The sequence below is a fragment of the Prosopis cineraria genome, unplaced genomic scaffold (genome assembly GCF_029017545.1).
Source record: "Prosopis cineraria cultivar Desert tree isolate PC_DT_omini unplaced genomic scaffold, ASM2901754v1 PC13, whole genome shotgun sequence".
NCBI classification, from domain to species: domain Eukaryota; kingdom Viridiplantae; phylum Streptophyta; class Magnoliopsida; order Fabales; family Fabaceae; genus Prosopis; species Prosopis cineraria.
The window spans coordinates 8,500,752-8,523,987 of NW_026555344.1; the positions used below are offsets into that span (position 1 = coordinate 8,500,752).

General features: G+C 32.9%; 2 protein-coding genes across 4 annotated transcripts; both read left to right on the forward strand.

Moving 5' to 3' along the window:
* The first annotated feature begins 354 nt into the window (after positions 1-354).
* On the forward strand, positions 355-6,110 carry LOC129290765 (DNA-directed RNA polymerase I subunit rpa49-like). Of its 3 annotated transcripts, none has more exons than XM_054927729.1 (5): positions 355-489; positions 3,164-3,604; positions 3,707-3,856; positions 4,791-5,102; positions 5,501-6,110. In XM_054927729.1, the coding sequence occupies exons 2-5, from the start codon at positions 3,167-3,169 to the stop codon at positions 5,915-5,917; spliced, it is 1,317 nt and encodes a 438-aa protein (XP_054783704.1). In that variant the 5' UTR covers positions 355-489; positions 3,164-3,166; the 3' UTR covers positions 5,918-6,110. The 3 variants fall into 3 exon arrangements, with proteins under 3 accessions (XP_054783704.1, XP_054783702.1, XP_054783703.1); XM_054927727.1 differs by having other exon boundaries at positions 369-526; XM_054927728.1 differs by having other exon boundaries at positions 375-531.
* A 9,127-nt stretch (positions 6,111-15,237) lies between these two features.
* LOC129290766 (uncharacterized) lies at positions 15,238-18,283 on the forward strand. The gene is made up of 3 exons (XM_054927730.1): positions 15,238-15,550; positions 16,015-16,355; positions 17,727-18,283. Exons 1-3 carry the CDS (start codon positions 15,416-15,418, stop codon positions 17,890-17,892), a joined length of 642 nt encoding a protein of 213 aa, XP_054783705.1. The 5' UTR covers positions 15,238-15,415; the 3' UTR covers positions 17,893-18,283.
* The last annotated feature ends 4,953 nt before the right edge of the window (positions 18,284-23,236 follow it).

The following is a 23,236-nucleotide window of genomic DNA, read 5'->3' on the forward strand; positions in this document are numbered from 1 at the left end:
ACTTTGTATATGATCTCTATTTATAAACTTTCAACCATTCAAGTACCATCCTAATGTTATAAAGTTATAAAGAAATATATAATGGTGTATTATATAACTTTTAAAGGGTACAACTTATATTAACAACAAGAAATTTCTTTCATGCTATTCATTAAGATATTAAAGATAAAAAATTTTAAAGTTATGAGTTATAAGATCTATCACATAAAATTTATAATTATAATAAATATATTTAATATAAAAGAGTTAGGTATAAATTTATAAAAATAAATTTCATTATTTAGAGTAATTAATTTTGCTATTTCAATAATTAATTTTCGGCCCATACCCAATTCTTCCTAAAATTAATTAGAAGCCCCGATAAAACCCTTGCTCGTGAGAAGCGGATCCAGTTCTCTTTCAGTCGACGAACAAGCATCACATACTCCGTCGGACGCCGTCCACAGTTGTCAGCGCTGCGTGGTTGTTCTCGGGCAAGCAGTGAAGAAGGTTCGAACCCTCGGGCTTTTTCTACTCCCGAAGTCCGGTGAGGTTGTTTTGTTTAATCTGGTGTTTTGAATATATATTTGAATTTTTCCCCGCGTCATCTGTTCCCGCTGTTCTTGCTTTGTTTTAAACTTTTCATTTTAATTTGGCTTGGAATCTGGTCGTGTAATCGTTGAATATTGACACCTTTAGATTCGGGAATATTTACCTATTGAGTTTATTTTTTTGAGCTAGTTTTTGCTTGAATGGTGTGTAATTGGCTGTTATACTTCTTCCCTTTTCATTTTGTTCACCAGCGACGTGTATGATTTGGATATTGTTGTTGTTTTTTTTTTTCTTTCGCAATGTTGGATTTGTTGTGTTTTGTCATTCTGTTTATTAATCTTTTTATATTATCATCAAATTTGGAAATTCTCAAGGTACTTGTGATGTATGATCTTGTAAATGACTTGGCTCGAGTTGTGGCAAAGTATCCGGAACAACAATTAAAAGGACAATGCATAAACTATGCATATTTCAAAGATTTCAGTGGGGACAGATGTCCCCCCTGAGTTTAGTATAGGTCCGCCTATGGCCTCTGCTTCTACTCCAACTTCTTGTTCTACTCCACTGACTGCCGTTGGTTCTAACCAAAATAGTGTTGCCTCTATCCTTCAAGTATCACCTACACCAACTCTTCAGGGGAAGAGTGATCCTGCATTGGAGCATTTTGCATTTGAAAAAGAGGGAAAAACTTGTGTGTATACCTGCCTTCATTGCTCATCATTGTTTAGAGGAGGTGGGATAAATAGGATGAAGCAATACCTTGCAGGTGTTTTGGGGAATATAACTTCTTGCAAGAAGGTTCCACATGATGTTGGCCATATATGATGGTACAATCCATGAAATAAGTGTCATGGGCAAATAAGAGTAAGCTTGATGATCCAGACACGTCTTAAGAGCATGTTGATAACTTAGAAGCAGAATGTGAAGTAATTGCTCTAAGTCAAGAACAGGTTGAGCTACTAGTTTATGGTTCAAAGGTCGGACTGTTGTAATTGAATTAGTATATTTTAAATTTAAATATTATATACTAAAAATTATAGTTAAATTGACAAACTCAAGGAAACTTGTTGCTAATAAAGTAATAACTCCCACATACTTTAAACTTCAAAGTCATACAAACACAAATTCAATCACATAATCCAAGTACAGTCTAACATTGTCACGCTAATAGTCTAATACAAACAACAAAGTAAACATCCCCACTCAAAGTCATACACGCACAGCACAACATTTTCATACAGTCTAGTAGTCCACATTCAACTAAAAAATTGCAACATTTAGTTGTCATACAGATCTTTTAAATTAAATTCTCCATGTTGAAGATCAGAAACATCTCCTTCAACTCTCATACCATTCAGTGAATCCAAAATAAAAGACACATCTTCAACAGCACGTAAACATATATTTGAGGAAAAAAATAATTAGCAACAATATATAAATAATGAATGAATAAATTATAAATCAAACGACACTTTAGTGTAAAAAGAAGAGGAGAAAAAGGTTACATTGGAAGCCAATTTGGCTCAAGGATGAAATTTTTATCTCATCAGGGTGCATTTACTTGAAGTGTGTAATTCATGTTGATCACAAGTTACTTGTGGGTTTTACTGCACTTTATATTTTGTTTATTATTCTTATGTAATTCAATTGGGTGACAGAATAATTTAGTCCTCAAGTTTTAAAACCTCATTGGAATTGTGATTCATAACAGTCATATTGTGATTTTGAGAACCTTGTTCCAAGTATTTGACATATGTTGATGCTGATATAATACTAAAATGTTTCTCTAAAGATAGTGATATTATATGCCCAAAATAATACTAAATATTTGCCACTTGCTCCTGCGATGATCCATGCAAGACACAGAGTTCCGGTAAAGGTTAAGGAATCTTTCTATTAAACTTAATTTCAGATTTGTGGTGGATGATGTTTCGTTCTGTTTCAGATTTCTTTCTATAAGTCCTTTGCCCAATAATTCTTTGATGTTTGGTTCTTTTCTTCTTTATATTTGTTTCATTCCATCCTTTTGTGTACTTTGAGGAGATTGATCACAGGCCATATGGACTTGGAGGCTTTAATTACAGGCTTTTTGTTGCCTTGTTGGACACTTGGACTTATAAGCTATGTTATGTTGTTTTTAATGGATTATGGATGTTGCTTTGTGTTCGACTATCGATATTGTGTCAAGACTTATGGTAGTATTATTCATATTTCAAGCTAGAGGCTTTTACTTTATGCTGTGGATTTAAGGAGTATGGATGATGATATGTGAAATTATGGAATTATGGAATGATGATATGTGAATCTGGAGTGTAGTTTTTATATTTATTGTGAAATTATTGAATACATGTGCTTCTTAAAATGCTGTTTATCAGGTTTGGTTTATTGAAGTTTTCTTCACATATGGGCATGACAGGGCACCACCACTTGGGCAGGGTGGCCCGATGTTGCCCAGCCTGAAATGTTTGGGCATCCCGTGGGCAGGGCTGAGCAACAGGTTGCAAAAATGCAACCTGTTCATCCTTCAGGCTGGGCATTCGGCAAGGGCCCTGCCCACGTGCAGCCCTACCTTACATGATATATGTGTCTAAAAGCCTGAAACATCTTGTGTCCTGTTCCCCCCCCTTCACAGTCAATGGACTCAGATGCTGAAGACACAAAATCTCAAGTTGAAAACGCAGAGCATCCAAAGGGGTTAGAGCCACTAGCAAAGAAGGCAAAGAAAAAGCAGAAAAAGGAGCGCCTGCCAGTGCAGGCGAAGGTGCAAATCCTCCATGATCACCCAGATAAAATCCCTCCCATTGTTGGGTATTTTCCTTCTGGGTTCGATCCTCAGAAGGCTTTAGACAATGATTCTGAATCTGGGCTGGGTTCTCCAAATATTAAGGTTTATCGAAATAAGAAAATGCCCAAAAGGTTGCAGCTTGTGGTCAGCCCTAATGGGTCATCAGTGGATTTTGTTGGCACAAATTATTCTGGTGAGGCTACAGCTGGACAGAAGTGCATGTATGCACTTGGGGTTTTTGATAAAGAAACCCATGCCCTGAAGGTTGTGCCCATTGCTGCCAACAAGGTAATTGTAAAATTGCATGCTTCCCCCTTTTTTAAGTAATAATGTTCCAGCTAAGTGGTAGTTTTAGGAAGTAAACGTATAACTTGGGTACTGCTTGTTCAGATATTCAGATTGGATCCTAGAGTGAGAGGCTTAGAATATTCTGATAAAGAAACTGAAAGCTCAACTGCGGTAGAGCTGACAGCAAAGGAGAGGGCAGACAGAGCTAGATATACTACCATTTTATGGGGATCAAAGTCGTCAATAAAAATGGTACGCTCTCACTTGTTGATACAAGTTAATCATTTGGTTTCTTTTGAAATGACGTTCAAGAGGATTAGAGGACAATGAGAATGACATGGAACAACTTGGTCATTCCCATTCCCATGTTTGTTTCTATTTGTTTTATTTTTTATTAAATGTGGCACATGGAATCGTTGTAGCATGCAAATCATACTATATCTAAATAAACATCAATAACGGTGGAGAATAAAAAGGGTAATTCAATTTTAGTTGCGGGGAGTAGCCTTTCGCCCTTTCCTGCTTTGGGATCGAATGGTGACATGCCTGTGCTGAATTAAGCATCAGAATGGAATAAGCATTTTTTTCTCCTTGTGTACCAATCTTTTGAAAGCCTAATCCTATGGAATGAAAGTACGAATGGAATTATCAGCCTTGTTTGTCATACGTGCAATTGTATGTGTGTTTATGAGGCCCAGATTTGCCATTGTGTTGTGTTAGTTTATAAAGTAGCACTTATGTGGTGGCTGTGAACCTAGAAGAAGAGCTACTTTATAAAGCCTTATGGTTAACTGAATATCAATTGATTCTGCTTGTAAAAAATGCTATTGTATTATTATGTGTTTTTTAGTTATTTACTACACCTTGTACAAGATATTAGAAATGTGTATACAAAAAAAAAAAAAAAAGAAAGAAAGAAAGAAGGAAAAGAAAAAAAGATATTAGCAATGTTATGTGAATGAATAACGAGATGCCTATGCTTGTTGGAACTCTAAAGTGCTGCTATTAAGCCCATTGATATCCATGAAGCTGCTGTTTCTGGTGAAGATTATTTCTTGTCACAAATAAAATAAGTTTGTGGCATGAGACGTTACTCATTACTCCATTGAAGAAAATAAGAACGAGCTCAACATATTATATCTCTTTAGCACTACGTAAACTGTTTACAACTTGCATTTTGCTGCAGGCTAAAAAGATACATGCTCTCAGACAAGAAGGCGATCCTTTATCTCAAAAGGAGTTGGATGTGAAATTGAAAAATATTGTTGTAAACAAGGAAGCTCTTGAAAGTACTGAGGCTCATGTTTCCCGGAATATTCCCCCATATGATGCTTCTGCCACTGCACCCGAGCAGGCATATCCTTTGGAAAAGATTATACCTAACGTAGAGTGGGATTATCTCGAAGATATTTATTATCTTTTGCAACAGAATGAAGCAGACTTCAAAGGTTACCCAACATTTATCTGCAACAGGATAGATGAATTAAAGAAGATTCAGGTAATTTACAACCAAATCCTAATTCCGCCCCCATATAAACTTGTGTATCAGCTGCTTCTTGGCCACTTGTTTGGATCAGTAGTTGTTTTGCTCTCCTAGTTAATATTGTCCAATATTGAAAGGTGGAAAATGTTGGGTATCTTCTATATATAGTATAAAAATTTATGTCTAATACAAATTCATTATTCATGAACAGTGTGACTCATTTTCAGATTTCATGTGACATGTAGGACCCTCAGATCTTGTGGAGGTCACACCCCACAACATTTTTGAGAAATGCCAAACTCTTCAATTCTTTGAACTCTAGTTTTAAATCAATGTTCTGAAAGTTCTTTCTGGTTTTGTCCCTTTTTCAGCTGATATCTGATCTGATGTCTCTGTGTGTGTGTTTTTAATAGGACGAGTCAGAGAAGAGGAAGGTCTGTCGCATATTTTCATACATCAATCATCTCATAAAGTTCAAAGAACAGCAAGCTGTTAATTGTTCTGCATCTACTAGGGCCCACAAAATCCCAAGCATCGTGCATCACAAGTTTTCATCAATGTTTACAGTTCCTGAATCAAAATGGCTACCTTCAGAGAAGATTAATCTTCTCATCAGTTATGTCTTGGTGCTCACTCTATTCTCTGATCAGTTTCGAACAAACTACACAGATATAGCAAAGGACCTGAAGATGAGCTCGGTACCTGTTAGACAACGTTATGAGAACCTGGGTTGCAAGATTATTCGTGAGAATAAATTATTTTATGCCACCCTTCCCGTCCCTCTTCAATTTCCTGAGTTGAGGCAGAGGTATAAGCGGAAGAGAACATAGATAGATCAATCCCCAAGTCCTTGTTTCTGCCATTTATAATAGCTATGTTGGCTTTTTGTTTATCATGGTGCAGTGATTATGCCCATTTTTGTTACCTAACTCTTCCGAGGATTCTCATGGTGTTTTTGGTTGAAGTGTTTTTGAATGGATTTTATGAACCTTTTTTTTTATAAAGCAAATTTATAGTGACAAATATTGTTATTAATGTAAGTAAAGTAGTATGTATAGAATTACCCCAAAAAAAGGAAAAAGTAGTACGTGGAGAAGGTAAAGGACGTGGCAGCAGTAGCTATGGTTAATTCCTACGTCTGCTGTGCTAGTGGATTGCTGTTAGTGAGAGAACTATACTACCTTCAAAACAGGTGCGCATTTCATGATCACAAAATTTCATTAAGGGAAAATGGCGATGGAGGATAGTCAGAAAAAATTTATATTAATTAAGGATTAATTGTTGTTAAAATTTAAATGAAAAAAAAAAGATTTGAATAAATTATTGTTACTTTTAAATAAGTTGTTAAAATTTAAATGAATATTTATTAATAAAAAATTAATTTAAATTAATAAGTATCTATTTAAGTTTTGACATAATTTTTAATTGATATAAATTTCCTTGAGAGTCTTTGATTGATATTTTCCCTTTCATTAAGTGCATTTAATATTTTTTTTTTATATTCAATATTTGTCTTTCGGTCTTTCCACTGAAAAAAATGTCTTAAAAAATTAGAAAATTATGCGATATATGGGCGTTGTGAAGACATATTCACTTCGAGAAGTGCTCATGAAATGTAAAAGACATCAAGTCATCGTAATCAAACATGTTCACCACAATTAGTCCCAGATTTCCGTCTCCGACTTTTTTTTTTTTTTTTGGTGAACTGTCTTTGTAAGTTAAATTGAGAAGAGAAAGAGAGAGAGAAGGAATTTGGAACCTAACATGGACGTGGCCATAGGAGTGAATATCGATCGGTTCGATTTGGTTCGATCTCAAAATATGCAGAATCGATTAATCGAACAATACTGAAAATGAAAATCGAATCAAACCGAACAAATAAATCAAACCGAACAAGGATCGAACCAAAATTTGATAATTCGGTTCAGTCGGTTAATTCGGTTTTTTAGTTTATATTGGGCTACTTGAAATTGAGTTCATTTTTTTAAATATTAAAAAAAATAACACTACAAAATTGAGCTTTTTTTTCTATTCATTTTTTTAATATGAGCCCATTTTAATTACACTCATATGACATAAAGCCCAAATATTATAAAGCCCATTTTAACATGTGCTTGCTGACAGAATTTTTAATCCAGCCAAGTGCCATATAATATTGATAGGGAGAAGACGATAACTTCAAATATTAAAATTAAACAGCCACAGTACCATATAATCCAGTTATAGAAACCAATAAGTCTTCAAAATATTAAAATTAAACCATTACAATAATCAAATATCCAGATTAGTAAAACAAAATAAAATGAGCAGCCTTTGTAAATGGAGTACCATAGCACTAGCATCTTGCAACCTACATTATACAAGTAAAAATCATATAAGAAGCCAAGAAATCCTGCCCATTAGCTTAAAGTCTGAAATCAAGAAGTTACCAATATCAAGTAGAGATTATGAGCATTCAATTGCAATGATTTGCCTAATGTGGAGACAAATCATAAGCAAAATCTAGATTCAATATGCTTATAACTTGTTAAAGGAATAAGATTATAGTTCTTACAATTCATTCATTTTGGTGTCATATTAACGAGCATCAAACTGTGATCCCTCAGGTGCTGTTGCTGCCATGATTGGAAGATGCAAAGAATTATTTATACCTAGCGCTAGCATAAAAATACAACGTCAACATAGAGGAATACAGTTGACGTAACAAAAAAAATATTCATATCATCATGAAAAGAACCATTGCATGACAACAAAGCTTACATAACTACCAAATAATAAACATAATAGTATTCCAAAGTGAATCATGGGTCATGGCTTCTGACAAGTAAATATGAAACAATAAGGGATGTAGCAAAATATGTGTAGAACTTTCATATAAGAGAGATGTCAATCACACAACATATTTCACACAAATAACTTCAGTTTTAAGTAATCTACCGCCTAAATACAGAAACGGTTACCAGTATGGTTAACTAAAAAAAATATAGATTTGCTTAAACTATTTAGCAAGAAGCAGATAAAGTTGAATGAATTGTTAAAAATTTATAGAAGATTTGCTTTAATCCAGTCACAGTGCCATATAATATTGATAGAAAGAAGAAGATAACTTTAAATATTAAAATTAAACAGCCACAGTGCCTCAAATCATTAAATTTAAAAATTAAAAAGCTAACATATAAATAATTACCTCAAGTCATTAAGAACAAAGGCTCATAGTACATCCACATTCGCTTCTATAGCAATTTTTTGGAGATCTAAACATAAATAAAGTATTTAATAATAATATCATTTAATCAATAACTCAACATTAAATTTAAAACAATATAACACATAATAAATCACTTCTCTCAATCTTTTATGCATCATCTATCTTCTCTTTTACTAGAACCGAAAGTGAGTGGCGAAGCCAATCTTGACCACAAACAAGAGATTGCATAACTTTAGGACTTAAAAAGCTCCTAAATGAATCTAGCACACGTCTTCCAGTACTGAAAGTAGACTCAGAAGCAACAGTAGAAATTGGGATAGCCAAAACATCCCTTGCCAATTGAGAGAGAATGGGGAATCTAGGCTCATTCAACTTTCACCAACTTAAAATATTAAAATCATCCTTATTCATCTCAATTTCTTTAGCCAAATACTTGTCAACTTCTGTCCTACTAGTTCTCCCACCAAGCCTTTCACTCATGAATTTTTTCTTTTCATATTCAAGAATTTTTTTAACTTTCACAGCTGGGTCATCATCTTCATTAGATTCGAAGCAATTAAATGATTGCTCCTTTTCACCTTGCTTTGAAGGAGAGACATGCTCTTTGTATTCATTAGACAAAGAAATGAGCAAATCATTCAATTGCCCTCCAACTTGCTTTCCAACCTCACTAGAATACGTCTTATCAAGTGAATATTGCACCCACTCAAGCTTATACAGAGGATCAAGAATAGCAGCCACAAACATCAATTTATTGATTTTTAAAGGATCTCCCCAATACTTATCAAATTTTTCTTTCATTTTATAAGCCATTGAAGAAAACTCTAAATCATCACATTTTCTCCACTCATCCAAAAGGCAAAATAACATATAAATCTCATGAAAAAATTCATTGGATGTGACAAGTGAAGAACTAAAAACAATGCAAAGTCAAATCATAGAAATGACTTAAAAACATTGTCATCTTTCTTACATTTGCCCAATCTTCAACATTCGGTACTCCCTCCCCACTTTCAAGATCAATCCTAAAATAAGAGTTCTTATCCTCAAACCTTCTAAAGGCAGCCTCGAACTTTTAAGCTGTTTCCAATATCAAATAGGTGGAGTTCCACTTAGTAGAGACATCTAAAGACAACAATTGCTTACTTGGAATTTTCTCATCTTTACAACTCTCTTTGAATTTTTTCATCCTAAGTGGAGATTGCCTCACAAAATGAACAACCCCCTTACTTTCTTTACAGAAGTTCTTATTTCTTTTAACCCATCAACCACAATCAAATTAACAATGTGAGCAACACATCTCATATGTAAAAACCAACAGCTCATAACAAAATAGCCCTAATTATTAATTTTTTCTCTCAAGTAAGACACAACAATATCATTAGTAGAGGCATTATCCTCAGTAATAATAAATACTCTTTCAATTCCCCATTCAAGCAAATATTTCTCTATTTCCATTCCAATATCCCTTCCCTTATAACTAGATATTGGAACAAAATTTAAAATCCTTTTAACCAAATTCCAATCAGCATCAATGAAATGGGCTGTAATACACATATAGTTAATTCTTTGAATTGAAGTCCAAGTGTTAGTAGTAAGGCAAATTATTTGTTTACTATTGATTAAATAATCCTTGAATTTGATTTTTTTCATCAATATAAAGTTGAAAACAATCACGAGCAACAGTCCATCTAAAAGGAATCTTAAATTTTGGTTGAGCATGAGACATAGACCTCTTAAATCCTATCCCCTCAACAAATTTAAATGGCAATTCATCAGTCACAATCATAGTAGCCAAACTTTTCCTAATAGTATCTTGATCAAATTTTCAAGTAGCAAGAACAATAGCATCATCTTTTATACCAAAATTTAAATGTGTTTGCCTAGGCTCTTCTAGTTCAGGTCGTTTCTTGCATATTGTCATATGGTTCTTTAGTGCAGTAGTACTATTTCTTTTAGGATCACTAAAAAATTCTTTTTCATAGTAGTTTCACTTACCTTTGGTCTCCCTATACTCATTCACATATCTGGTGAAATGATCACAGACCTCAGATCTTGGCCTTATGGCTTTCCTCTTCATCCTTTGCAAGGAACTCACTACTTTAGTTCCACTCGATGCTACTGGGGCTTTGTTTTCTTTGTTAACTTCATTTTGATTTGTAGCCATAGCTTCAGCTTGAGAAGACATCTTTAAGAACACATAGCAATAAAAAATAAATAAATACAGAGTAGAGACAGAGCAAAGAACACACAAGCAGTCAATTAACTTCCCAATAACATTTCCTTTTGTTGCATTTTGGCTTGAAAGGAACACACCACATAAACAAAAAAGAGCAAAGAAGTAAAGACATAGACGGAAGATGAACTAAAGAAAACTCACTGTCAAGCTATAGTGAACTTCACAGCTAATAACGACATGAATCCCAAAGAACCTCAACAATGCATAATCAAGCATGAAGTTCATAGTGTGGACTCACAGAGGAAGCAATTAGAACTCTTATGAAACAACTAGATCTTGGGCATGGTAGATCAAGACAACGAGAACTAACCAAATCAAAGGGAGAGAGAGGAAGAGCTACATTTCGAGGGAAGAAGCAAAAAACTTGTTAAAATGCTTTACGCAGATCATCCTTCGAACTTAGGGTTCTGTGTTTCACAGATCTAAGCAGCCTCTTGCCTTCAGTGTCTCAGTGAGTTTAGTGACAGTAAGGGCAAGAGAGAGATTGAGATGCGAGAACAGAGATAGAAAATGCGAGCTGTGAATAATTAGCTTGAGATGTGAACGATAAGATGTGAGAGATGCGAACGGCAATGGCTTGAGGGAGACGACTTGCAATCTGAGAGTTGAGAGTCTGAGAGGTTAAGACAGGGCAATCGAGTGAGGCTGTGATGACCTGAGCTACGAGAGAGATGACTGATAAGTGATGAGAGAGAGCGACCGGTGAGGCTATGCGACGGCGAGAGACAACTTGCGAGTTGAGATCTGAGAGTTGAGAGTTTGAGAGGTTGAGACAGGCTGAGTAAGGGCTGAGGCTATGGTCTATCCAGACTGAGGCGGGTTATGACTTATGGGTTAAGGTGTCTTTCAACTTTTACATTTTTATTATTTTTATTTAAATATAAATTAAAATAATAAAATAAATAATTTATGAATTAATAAGTTATATATAATTCGGTTGGTTCGGTCTATTCGATTTTAAATTTTACTAACCAAACCAACCGATCAACTGAAATATTTTTAAATAAAAAACTGAATTGAATTGAAAAATCAAATAGACTGAATTAAATAATAAAAATCCGATTCAATTTTTGATTTCGGTTCAGTTTTGCTCACCCTTACATGGCCATGCACAAACTCCTTAGAGTTTTGAATTTTCTTGAAAAAAAGATTTTCCAATTTAAATATCCTGAAAATATATTTTTGGCGTACTTAATATACAAATTTGGTGAAAAATTTTGAAACAATATTTGAAGAAAAATAATGGTCAAATATGTAAATAAATAAGAAGATTTATGGACTATCTGGAAATTAAAAATACCACACCAGTGCAAATCTTTCATGTGATTGATGTTACATGACCGACTTATGACAAACCAGGTGCATGTGAGGTGGAAGTTACATATGAACGCGGTGTGTACATGGTACCACTCAGAGGATGAAGGTGCCCTATATGTTTTTAGAGATAGCCCAACACTGTGAAAGATCTGGTTGAGGTTCCTCCGGCCTAAAAAAATTGATTAGTTTTTTTAACATTCACCTTTAAGAGTGGTGCAACTATAACATCATGGAGGATGTAGGAGAACTGGAAGAAGGCTGGGGTAATTGGTTTTCTGTAGTATGCTGGTTGATTTGGCGCTGAAGAAATATTAAATGTATCTTCCATAATCGAGTTACCTCGAGTGCAGCCATCGACTCTTAAATGGTAGCCATTCTGTGTTGTATGAAGAACACGTATAGGAAAATGAACATGATTAATTTACATGCTCAAAAGGAGTTTATAGCCCCTAGGAACTTGGAAGGAAGTGAAGATGAAGCAAGCTGTTTGTCGACGGGGCATTTTCATGCCAAACCTAATCTACCAGTTGTGGTGGTATATTCAAGGATGAACATGGGAATATCTTAGAGCTTTTATGCTGAAGTTGCATAAAGGAGATGCTTTAAAAGGGAAAGTTTAGGCGTTTTTAATGGAGCTAAGGTATGGCTGGGATAGAGGGTTTTGAAGGATCTGCTTATACTTAGACTCCTACAATGACGCTTTCCACTTGATACAAGGAGCTACTATGGACCTGCATCGAGAGTTGAGAATAAAGGCTAAATCTAGAGGCCCTGTTTAAATAAGGGTTTGAGTTTTAAAAATTAAATTTTTTATAGTAACCGAATTTGAAGGCCTGGTCCTAATAAGTCCTGCAAAAAAAAGGTTCGGTCTTAAGTGACCCTTCAAACCCTAATAAACCTAGTTATTTTACACACACACACACACACACACACACACTTTTGATTGATAATGACATAATTTGGTTATATTTATTGTAGGTATTGAACAAAAAGTTGTAGAGATAACTGACATTGAATCTCCATATCCACTTTAACAAGTAAATCTACATCTGAGGGATCTAATATTTTATTTTTAGATGATGAGGAAAAATAGAGGTGTTCACGGGACAGGACAAGACCGAGATATCTTGTCCCGTGTCCTATTTCGAAAAAAAGATCAGGACTAAATTTTGATCCCATGTCCTGTCCCGTCCCATTAAGAGTCAGGACGGGACCGGGATAAGATCGGAACGTCTAAACTGTCCTGATAAATGGGATAATATCGAAGAAAGATTGGATAATAACATTCATTAAAATTTTAAATCATATAATTTATTAAGTTTAAAATCAAAACAACACAAGTACATAAATCACAATAATTTAAAGTCAATTATTGAATTATATTAATCACAATTACACAATATAATAGCAAATACAAGTGATTTTTATGCTATAAGATTAGTAACAACAAGCAAGTCAAGCACAACATCAAATCATTATTCTTCTACTTTAGTAGAGATGTACTAAGCTAATTACTCTTCTAAATAAAAAGCAAAGAAAAACACATTATAAATAAAAGTTATTAAATAGATAGATATAAGAATAATTATATTAATATAATAATATATTATAAAAAAAGATATCGTTATGTTTACCCCATATTATTAAAATTATCAATATAAAAAAATTTTAGTTTTAAATAAAAATTACAAGTATTAAAATTATAATTGATATAATTAATATAAGCATGAATTATATTAATATAATTAATATATTTAAAATAAAAAATAATATATATAATATTCAAGAATGGAAGGGATATCCCGATGGTAATCTCGTATCCCAATATAATTATTTTTGAGCCAGGACAAGACTAGTCACAATATGATCGAGACAATATCGGGCCAATCAAGACGGGTCCAAGCTAAACACCCCTAAGGAAAGGATTTAGATTTACATTAATGAAGATTTTAATCTTCATCTTAAATTTAAAATTTTAAATCTTTATCAAATTTCATGTTGAATTTTATGTACGACTTTGAATTGTTTCATGTTAAATTTTAAAATATTTTATTTAAATTAAAATATTAACTTTTTTTGAAAAAAAAGAGCTTAAGAGCCTGGCCCTAAGTCCTTTAAATAAGGGCCGAGCCTCATAATCATGTTAAATTTTAAATAATTAGATTTTAAGACTTAAACCCTTAAAGGTCAAACCTGCCCTAATTTTTGCTTCTACCTGCACCTATGCAAAATGAAAATTCTAGTTCAGAACTTATACAAAAGAGTTGGCAAGCAAGGGTCGAGCACATCTCATGTGAATCCAACATTGAAGCTGACTAGCTAGCAAAATGAGCTTTCTCTTGCCTCTGGTTGCTACGCTTTGAACCCAGATGACATTCCTCAACTTGAAGAGCGCTGAGACCTCCTTAGTTTTCTGTCGTTCTTTTCGTTTTTTATTTCCTTTTTTTTTTTTGTTTGTTTTTTTCTGTCTTTGTTTTCTTTTCCTCCTCTATCACAAATATATATAGATATATATATATATATATATATTTATGGACTTAATTTTTTATACTTTTGTCTAATCAAACGCCTTTCTTACCTTACGGGTACAAGGTTTATATAGTTTTTCCCATTGAATAAACAAGGGACAAAATATATGTGGAAAAGATGAGATTAAATATTTTTTAATTAGAATTGTTTTATTGCTCAAATGTGTTTCCTTATATCACCGCTGGACACTAATATGAGCAACTCTTCTAATAGAAATTTGAAAATTGATTGCATAACTATATTTTATTATGAATATTTGTCAGGAATAAATGTATGTATGTATATATATATATAATAGAAAAAATTAATTTGTAGGTCTTCTAATTTTCTTCATTTTAAATTAAGTTTCTATAGTTTATCTTTTAATCAAGTCTTTATAATTTGATTGATTAACTATATTAATCTATAAACATTAAAATCCTTAATTGTTTTAAGAAATGAAATAAAAAACTTTTATATTTTTATTAAAATATTATATAACCTTACCATTAATTACTTAATTTTTATTATTCAAAATTTATATAATTAAGTTATGTTATCTAATATGTATATAATTTTAATAAAAAGCATTGTATTAACTATAATTTTCTTACTTTTTTGGCTAAAAATATTTAATCAATTTTTCTGTAAATTTTAAAAGTGTTTTTGCTTTAACAGGTTCTTTAATAATTATAACATTCATAAATTAATAAATTTAGTGGACAAATTATAAGTTTTTAATTAAAATAAAATAAATTATATAGGTGAAGATTCTTATGAAAAAGAATAGGCGAAGATTTTTGCAGAACTATGTATGATCAGGATGCTAGAAATGAAAGGGTCTCCTCCAGGAGAGACGCACCAATCTGATGTTTAATGAACAAAGGAATTTATGAGAATCAGAATCTGTACATTAATTTTTCCTAATATTGATTATAGAAAATTTTACATATAATTGCTATTAGAAAAAAGAAAAAAGAAAAAAAAAAAGGCAAAGCAAAGGAAAATTAAACACCTGCAGCCGAGGGGTAATCGAAGGCATTAGGCTACGAATTCATGTTGTTTGAGAGAGAAAGCATGGCGCCGAAGTTGAAAGAGCTGAGAAAGGGTTTGGAAGCTGTTCAAGACCTGGAATTACTCAAGGTCTTGAAATCCGAGATCGAATTCGAACTCAATTCTAATCCCTTCAAGGTTCTATCTCTGTCTCTGTTGATTCTTCTTTTATTCTTCTGAAATCCCAATGCTTTAAAAATAGTAGCCTCCGTATTTTTGTTCCCAATCTTCTTTCATAAAACCTTCGCAGCAATTTTGTACTCGTTACGCTCCTTTGGAGCTGGAAAGAGTCTAGTTCTCTTTGCACGTTAGTTGATGAATACTCAACATCGATCACTAGACCCAGAATGGTCAATGGTATTGGTGTAATATGGTTCTGCTGGTTTCTGAACCACTCTTTGGAATGATTCTAGTTGATGTGAATTGCTAGTTCCCACGTTTTGTAGCACACAGAGAGGATGGATATAACTGTGCTTGCGGGTGCATTGTATGGTTCATCATGGACATTTCAAGAATGTATTTGTCTGTACATAAACATGATTACATAGTTGTGTGTTTATCTAAGAACTTGCTGGGTTATATATGCGCCGTCATGGATACAGGCTGATAAAATATTTGGTTCCTTGGGAGACTTTTTGCTGGACTGGGATTCACCACATTCCAAGATGTATGTAGTTTTGCGGAAAAGATGCAATTCATGTGAGGAGATTGCGGTTTCAGCGATTCTTGGCCCAGCATCTACATATGAAAGAGGGGGTACATTTCCGAGGGATATTCTTATGAATGTATTTGTAAAAAAGCCAGCTCTGAGCTCCATGTTGCAATTCAACTGTCGTGCTTTTGAGAAATCTATCAATGAACCAGACTTTGACATAAAGAGTGCTTATTATCTCGCATCACCAAGATGTCTGGGGTCTTCCATTTACAGAGGCCCCCAATTTAGGTAAGACACCACACGTGCTTATCTGCTTGGGTTATCTTTCTCTCTTGTTTATATGCATCTGTCCTCTGTTTTAAAGTTTTACTCGATTGGCTTAGGCAACACTCCAGGTGTTAATGTGCATAATCCAGCCAAAAAGTGGTTTGCTTTTGCATATTTCATTCATCTTCAGGGTAACTTGTTAAATAATTCCACTTATGTCTCTATAGGAATTGGACAAAAATGTCAATGCTATTTCTGCATTTGACTTAGCTTTTGGAAGGACAAGGTAGAATCTGGGGGGCTTTAGAGTTTTAAAGGCCAATAGGCCGTGCTTAGTGAACACTGAGTCAGTTAAAGGAAATGACTCTTCTGTTGACAAGGTAGAGTCTGGGAGGCTTTAGAGTTTTAAAGGCCAATAGGCCGTGCTTAGTGAATACTGAGTCAGTTAAAGGAAATGACTCTTCTGTTTCAGGAAGAAGTGGATTTATGTTAAGTATACAGTGTTCCTGATATGTTAGATTGATGTGGAAGGTTTACTTATTCTAAATGCCTCCCCACCCTTTTTTTTTTTTAACTGATCTAATTTGCTTCTGTCGGATTATTTGGCGTACTCAGCTTATTCTAACCTCTCCTCTTATCTCTTCTACTCTTTATAGAACTTCCATTAACTAATAAATTTTGTTTAGTTCTTCTGTACCTTCATTTTTATATGATGGGCTTGTCCTTTGCAGAATTTACCTTGAAGCCCTCTCTGCCAAACTGTTCAGTTGTCTTCCATTGCCTTAGTTAACAAATGAATTGTGGACTTTAAAACAACATGCTGTGACCAATATTACTGTAAACTTATAGCTATCAAATATCTTTCTGAGCTTACTCGTCATGAATCTAGCTCTGCTGAATTTGAAAACTGTGCCTTCAACTGATGTTTGTATTCCAACATCATTTTGGCTTCATGATATTTTATGTTCTTACTAAAAACCATACAGTTTCAACCTTCTTGAATTTCTTATGTTATCTAACCTATACTCTGAGCTCTCTTGTTTAATTTTATCTCACTGCTATTTGCAGTTTGATAAAAGTAATTGTGTAAGACACAGTCTTCACATTGACAAAAGTAAGCATTGTAAAAGTAACAGTTAAGGTCAGAACTTAAAATCTTCTCATTGACAACAGTATCTGATTCATCATAGTTCTTTCTAGATTATAATGAAAGTGTTTCACTACTTAATGCTCTGTAGAAAGTTGCTTTAGACACAAAACAAGCAGATGAACTTGCCCTTGTTTGCTTCTTCGGTCATTTGACAAGCTGATCTTAATGCATCATCTTTGTGTTTGGATCTTTTTAATGATAGTTTTCTATTTTCTTGTCTTGTCTATGATGTCCATGTGAAGCGAATTGGACCCTAAGTTGCAAGATTCGATCAAAGACTATTTGATAGACAAGGGAATTAAAGAAAACCTGATCATGTTCCTTCTCCACCACCTGCATAGAAGAGAGCAAGAGCAGTACATAAACTGGCTAAAAAAGGGTGAATCATTTGTGGCAAAAAGTGAGTGATTTTGTCAATTCAGATGCACATTCTACTAGCAAACCTGCGGGGTTTCATTATTCTCATCATTGACTCTTGTTAAGGAGGAGGATAACTGTGGGCCTGATCATCAATCCGGAACCATGTTTCCTTGATTTTCTATTTCTATTGTTTGAATTATCACATTGCCGTCTTGTATGAGTTCAGGTCGTCGAATTTGTGAACTCATTTGTGCATCACAGCATTGTAGTTATCTTTTAATTTCTGCTGAATTTCTGGTCCGCACACGAAATGAATCTGAATTTGAATGCTCAGTGCTTGCAAGGTCAAGTTCTCAGCTATAACAAGTAGGGTAACTTTTCCTATGATGGATTCATTTTTGACTTCATCCATCCCATTTAATGTGACCTAGTTGGCTAATCAATTGTTGCTTTTATAAATTTTATATCATTACGTTACCTTTTGGAGTTTTACCTACTTGTATTAATGAAATTTTGAACTATCGTTATGCTTAATTTGGTCAATTGTTTACATATTATGGCTTTAACTATTATTATTTATTGCTTCAAGCTGATTAGATTTTGTACTTTGAGCTACAAATAGGTTCTGAAATATGTTAAATTTGTTTACCCCTGTCATGGCTTGATTTCGATTTCCTATTATGGTTAAATATGTTTGCTGTAATGAAAGAATTTGAGTGTAAAATATCATGAAATTTTTTCACCAGAAGCTTCTGGTATTGTTAAATCAACAATAATGTATGGGTACCTTTCAACGTCATGCTATTTGAATAGATTGTGTAAGGTTGGTCTCTTTTATAAAATTATTTGATATTCACGCATTATTGTTAATTTAAAGATATTAGAAGTTTTAAAAAAAAATTCGGGTATTATGCCTTAGCCTATAATAAAAGTCTTAAAGTAGAGTCATAATTTGGGCCAGTCCAAAATATGTTAGGACTGGCCAAATAAACATAGAGAAATTCGAGGTTAAGCTCAAATTTAAATGGATTTAGCTTGAATACTTGAATTTTTTTCATTATTAATAAAATAATATAAAAATAAGATGAAAATTGAAAATAGTAATTTTTAAAAAAATTAAAATTAAAATTAGATAAAATAAAAAATAAAATAATATTTAACAATTTGATTTAAAAGGCGGGTTTGGTTATATGATTTTTTTTTTTATATACTCAAGCATTTTAAACCCAACCCCTGAATAAGCTCAGCATTCTTGAATTATTGGTTCTACTTTGAGGCCATTTGACTATCTCTCTTTTTTTTTTTTGGTTGGTCCACACTATATGTTCACCTTTATTAACTAAGTAAATTCTTGGGTTGTGCTCCTTTCTTCCTAAATTATAAGACAATTTAAAAAAATATTATGTATACTAATAAAACATAACAATAATATTTTATAAACTTAGTTTTTCAAAACATTTATAAACTTTCAAAAATGTCTCTACACATTTAATCATTATGCTGTAATATTATTTCAATTCTCTTTTAACTTGAAAAATAATATTGAAAAAGTATCATTAATAAAATTTTATTTTTCTGAAATTGTTTTATGTTTGCAATAAAATTTTTTTCTAATGTTATCTTATAATTTTAGGATGAAGGTTGAGAAATTTTTCTGGCATCAAGAAAAAGGAATTCACTTATAATATATCACCCTTTAACGTTTTCTCATTGCATAATCATGTCATTTGGGACTTGGCACCATCTTTGAATGTCATTTCCATGAATTGTTGCATCAACTGAGTGGCCCACAGCAACAAATCAAAAGCTTGATCCATTATTTGAGCAATCTTCAATGTTCATGATAACGTTGATGAGGTGATCGCTGATGGAGATGAGTGTAACTTTTATCAAATATCTGTTGAAATTTTACATTTTATTTGCCTTCATCATGTAGTCGCTCAACAAATTTCATTACCCTCCTGATCATGAACTTAATTTACCCAATTGGATAATGTTTGGCGCACCAAACCTAATTGACATTGTTGTCAATGTTTGTGTTTCTCTGTATGACCAGTGAGATTGAATCAAGTTTTAGTATTACTGCCCCCTTGAATTCATTGAGCAAGGAATCACATGTAAGAGTTAGCCCATTTTTTTAAAGAAATATGACAATCGATCTCCTGATAGAAACTGATATTGATCCTGCTAATTACTATGGGTTCACATTAGGTGCTTTTTTTTTTTTTTTTGCCAACTCACACTATGTGTTCTTCACAACGTTGAACACATGATGCTTGTAAAATCTAGATCATTTAAAAATTTTTGGATGGTCTAATTTTAAATTTCTAATTTTTTAAACTATAAAGTTATTTTTAAAAATATGATGATCATGAAATTATATTTATTTTAGATCTTGTATCTGTTGTAATAAAATATCTACAATATAACAATAGAATAATATAAAATCCAAATCATCTAAATTTAATTAGGATGGTCCAGATTTGAAATGAAAATCCTACACTAATCATCTTCATGAGCATGTTTGTTTTTTTTTTTAAGTCACCCCTCACCTCACCTTTTTCTATAAAAAAATAAAAAAAGAAGAAGAAGAAGCTACATCCACCCATGTACACACACAAACATGTCAATGTGATGTTCAAAACCCATAACCTCTTTCAAACGAGAGAGGTGGGTGGCATTGTTACTGAAGCAGCTTGGCGTTGACATTTTGATAAGCATGTAATGTGCTCTCATATGACCATTCCCTTTCATTAAAAAATAAAACAAGATAAATCTAGTTTTATGATTGATGATCTATATTAATCAGTTAATTAAATGTCACTGTATAGAGAACTCTAGAATCTGTTTTTAGAGGGGGGAAAAAAGAAGAACAAAGTAGTGCTAGTAACAAAGAAAGTGGGAGAAAAGATGATAGTAGAAATGAAAATGGTCAAAATGAATATAATTGCATTGGTTTGATGATTGAAAAAAAAATTGTTGGAAGTGAGGACAAAAGAAATAATCAAAAAATATATTCCGTTCACATTAAAAGATGGAGAAGATTTGTGGCATGGAGGGGCAATCAATGGAAGAAAGTGGGAAAATGATAGGGAGAGAGAGTGGGGGGGGGGGGGTATTAGTTAAAGAAGAAAAGATGAAGTTTCTTGAATAATGAGAAGGATAAGGAGATGAATGCAATTTGTGGCTTTCATTTATTGATTATGATAAGGTTATTATCACAAGCAGTGCACATTCACTTGGTGGACCTTAACGTATGCATCACATTCGCTCATGCTTACCTGCCCGCAAGTCACTGTTCTCGTTTCTATACTTATTTTCCAGCCTTTTGTGGTCCATGCTTACATTTGTATTTATTGTCCATATATATTGTCAACTTGAATTTGAACATCGTCATATTCAATTAAATACACACTCTAATCCTTATTATAAAGTATAGGCTGCCTTTAGAAAGGTTTTTTTATCCTTAATATAAGATACTTGATAAAGTATTACTTATATTTTTATATGGAAGACCTACTTTTCTAAAACATTTCAATAATGATAGAGGTTTGTCAACTAACTTAAAGGATTTAGTAACCCCTAAATGAGAATAAAATTTGTCATCCTATAAAAGGATATGTAATTGGAAGGTAAAGGAAGCTCGTAAAAAAATAATAAATGATAAAGTCAATGAATCTGATTGTATCCTTATTAAAGTGTGAAAATGTTTGAGTGAAAAAAGAGTGTGATGGCTAATTAAGTTATTTAATGAGATTTTACAGTCCAAGAGAATGCTTGACAATTGGAGGAAAAGCATTTTAGTTCCTATTTACAAAAATAAAGAAGATATTCATAGTTGTGTTATTTATAGAGAGATTAAACTTATGAGTCATACTTTGCTCAAAAAAAAAAAAAACCTTATGAGTCATACAATAAATTGTAGGAAAGTGATTGAGTATAGGTTAAAATTAGAAATTGGTATTTTTGATAATCAATTTGGCTTCATGCCAGAAAGGGCGACTATAGAAGCATTTTATCTACTAAAAAAATTAATGAAAAAGTATCAATACAAAGATAAAGATTTACATATAGTTTTCATTAAATTGAAAAAAAAACTTATGATCGTATATCGAGAGAAATACTTCAAAAAGGATTGAGAAAGAAGGATGTTCGAGTTGTCTATATTTGAGCTATTTAAGACATGTATGAGGGGGTAAAAACTAATATAAGAACATTTGGTGGTGAAATAAAAGACTTTCCTATAAAGATTGAATTGCATCATGGATCATCTTTAAGTCCTTATTTGTTTGACCTAGTCTTAGATGTTTTGATTGAACATATTCAAGAGAAAATCTCTAAATGTAAGCTTTTTGCGAATGATATAGTTCTTATTACAAAGACAAGAGAAGAGATTAACTATAAACTTGAGTTATAAAGGACATTGGAGTCAAAAGGTTTCCGTTTGAGTAAAAGTAAGATAGAATATCTACATTGTAATTTTAATAAGAGGTCTGTAACACCCTCAAATTTACAAACTGATTTTTCGCAAATTATTAATTCAATAAATTATTTTTTTTATTGAACCCTTATCATACCCTTATCATGGTAGAAAAATTTCCACCATGGTACATCCAATACAATATACCACAGGTCTTAAAATATCTCAAAAGGTAATTAGAACCATGAGGGACAGGCAGGATCCTCATGGCATAATATTTAAATCAGGTCATGAATCAAGAGGAACAAACGTAATCCTCTTGGTCATATAAATGCATTTAATAAAAAGGATTTGAGTTTACATGTTTCACAAAGAAGATATGTCCTAGGTTGGCACAAGATACATTGCATAATACAAAATGAGAGGCAACGTAAAAGATGGTGTCTCATACACCAAAGTTACGTCTCTGGTGCTTTCTCGGCCGGACTCGCTCCTGTAAAAATGTTAACCACGGGGAATGAGATTTAAAAGTCCCAGTAACCAAAAATTAATATGTAATGATGCATGCAAATGTAACTAATCATGCGATTGCTAAGTGGGCACACAAAACATTTAACCGAACAATATTTTCAAACAAACCGAACAAGTATTTAATTGCATGACTGCACCTTATATCCTCCTTTTGCCATGCTCGGACGCCAAATCACCCGGTCAAAGGTGAGTTGGACCAAGCGACACGCCACTCATTGGATCCAATGAGAGCTTACCACGTGGTAATAATTAACCGAACAGAAATTCCCATTAACACCATACATTAAAATACCCTGACAAGTCATGCATCATTCAAATATCCAAATAAGAATATATCCGAACAATAATATCTCATCATGATAAATAAAAATAAATTTTTGACCCACTTGGCAATAATTTCAAACCAGTATATAACAGTATTTATTTTCAATAATTCATAAT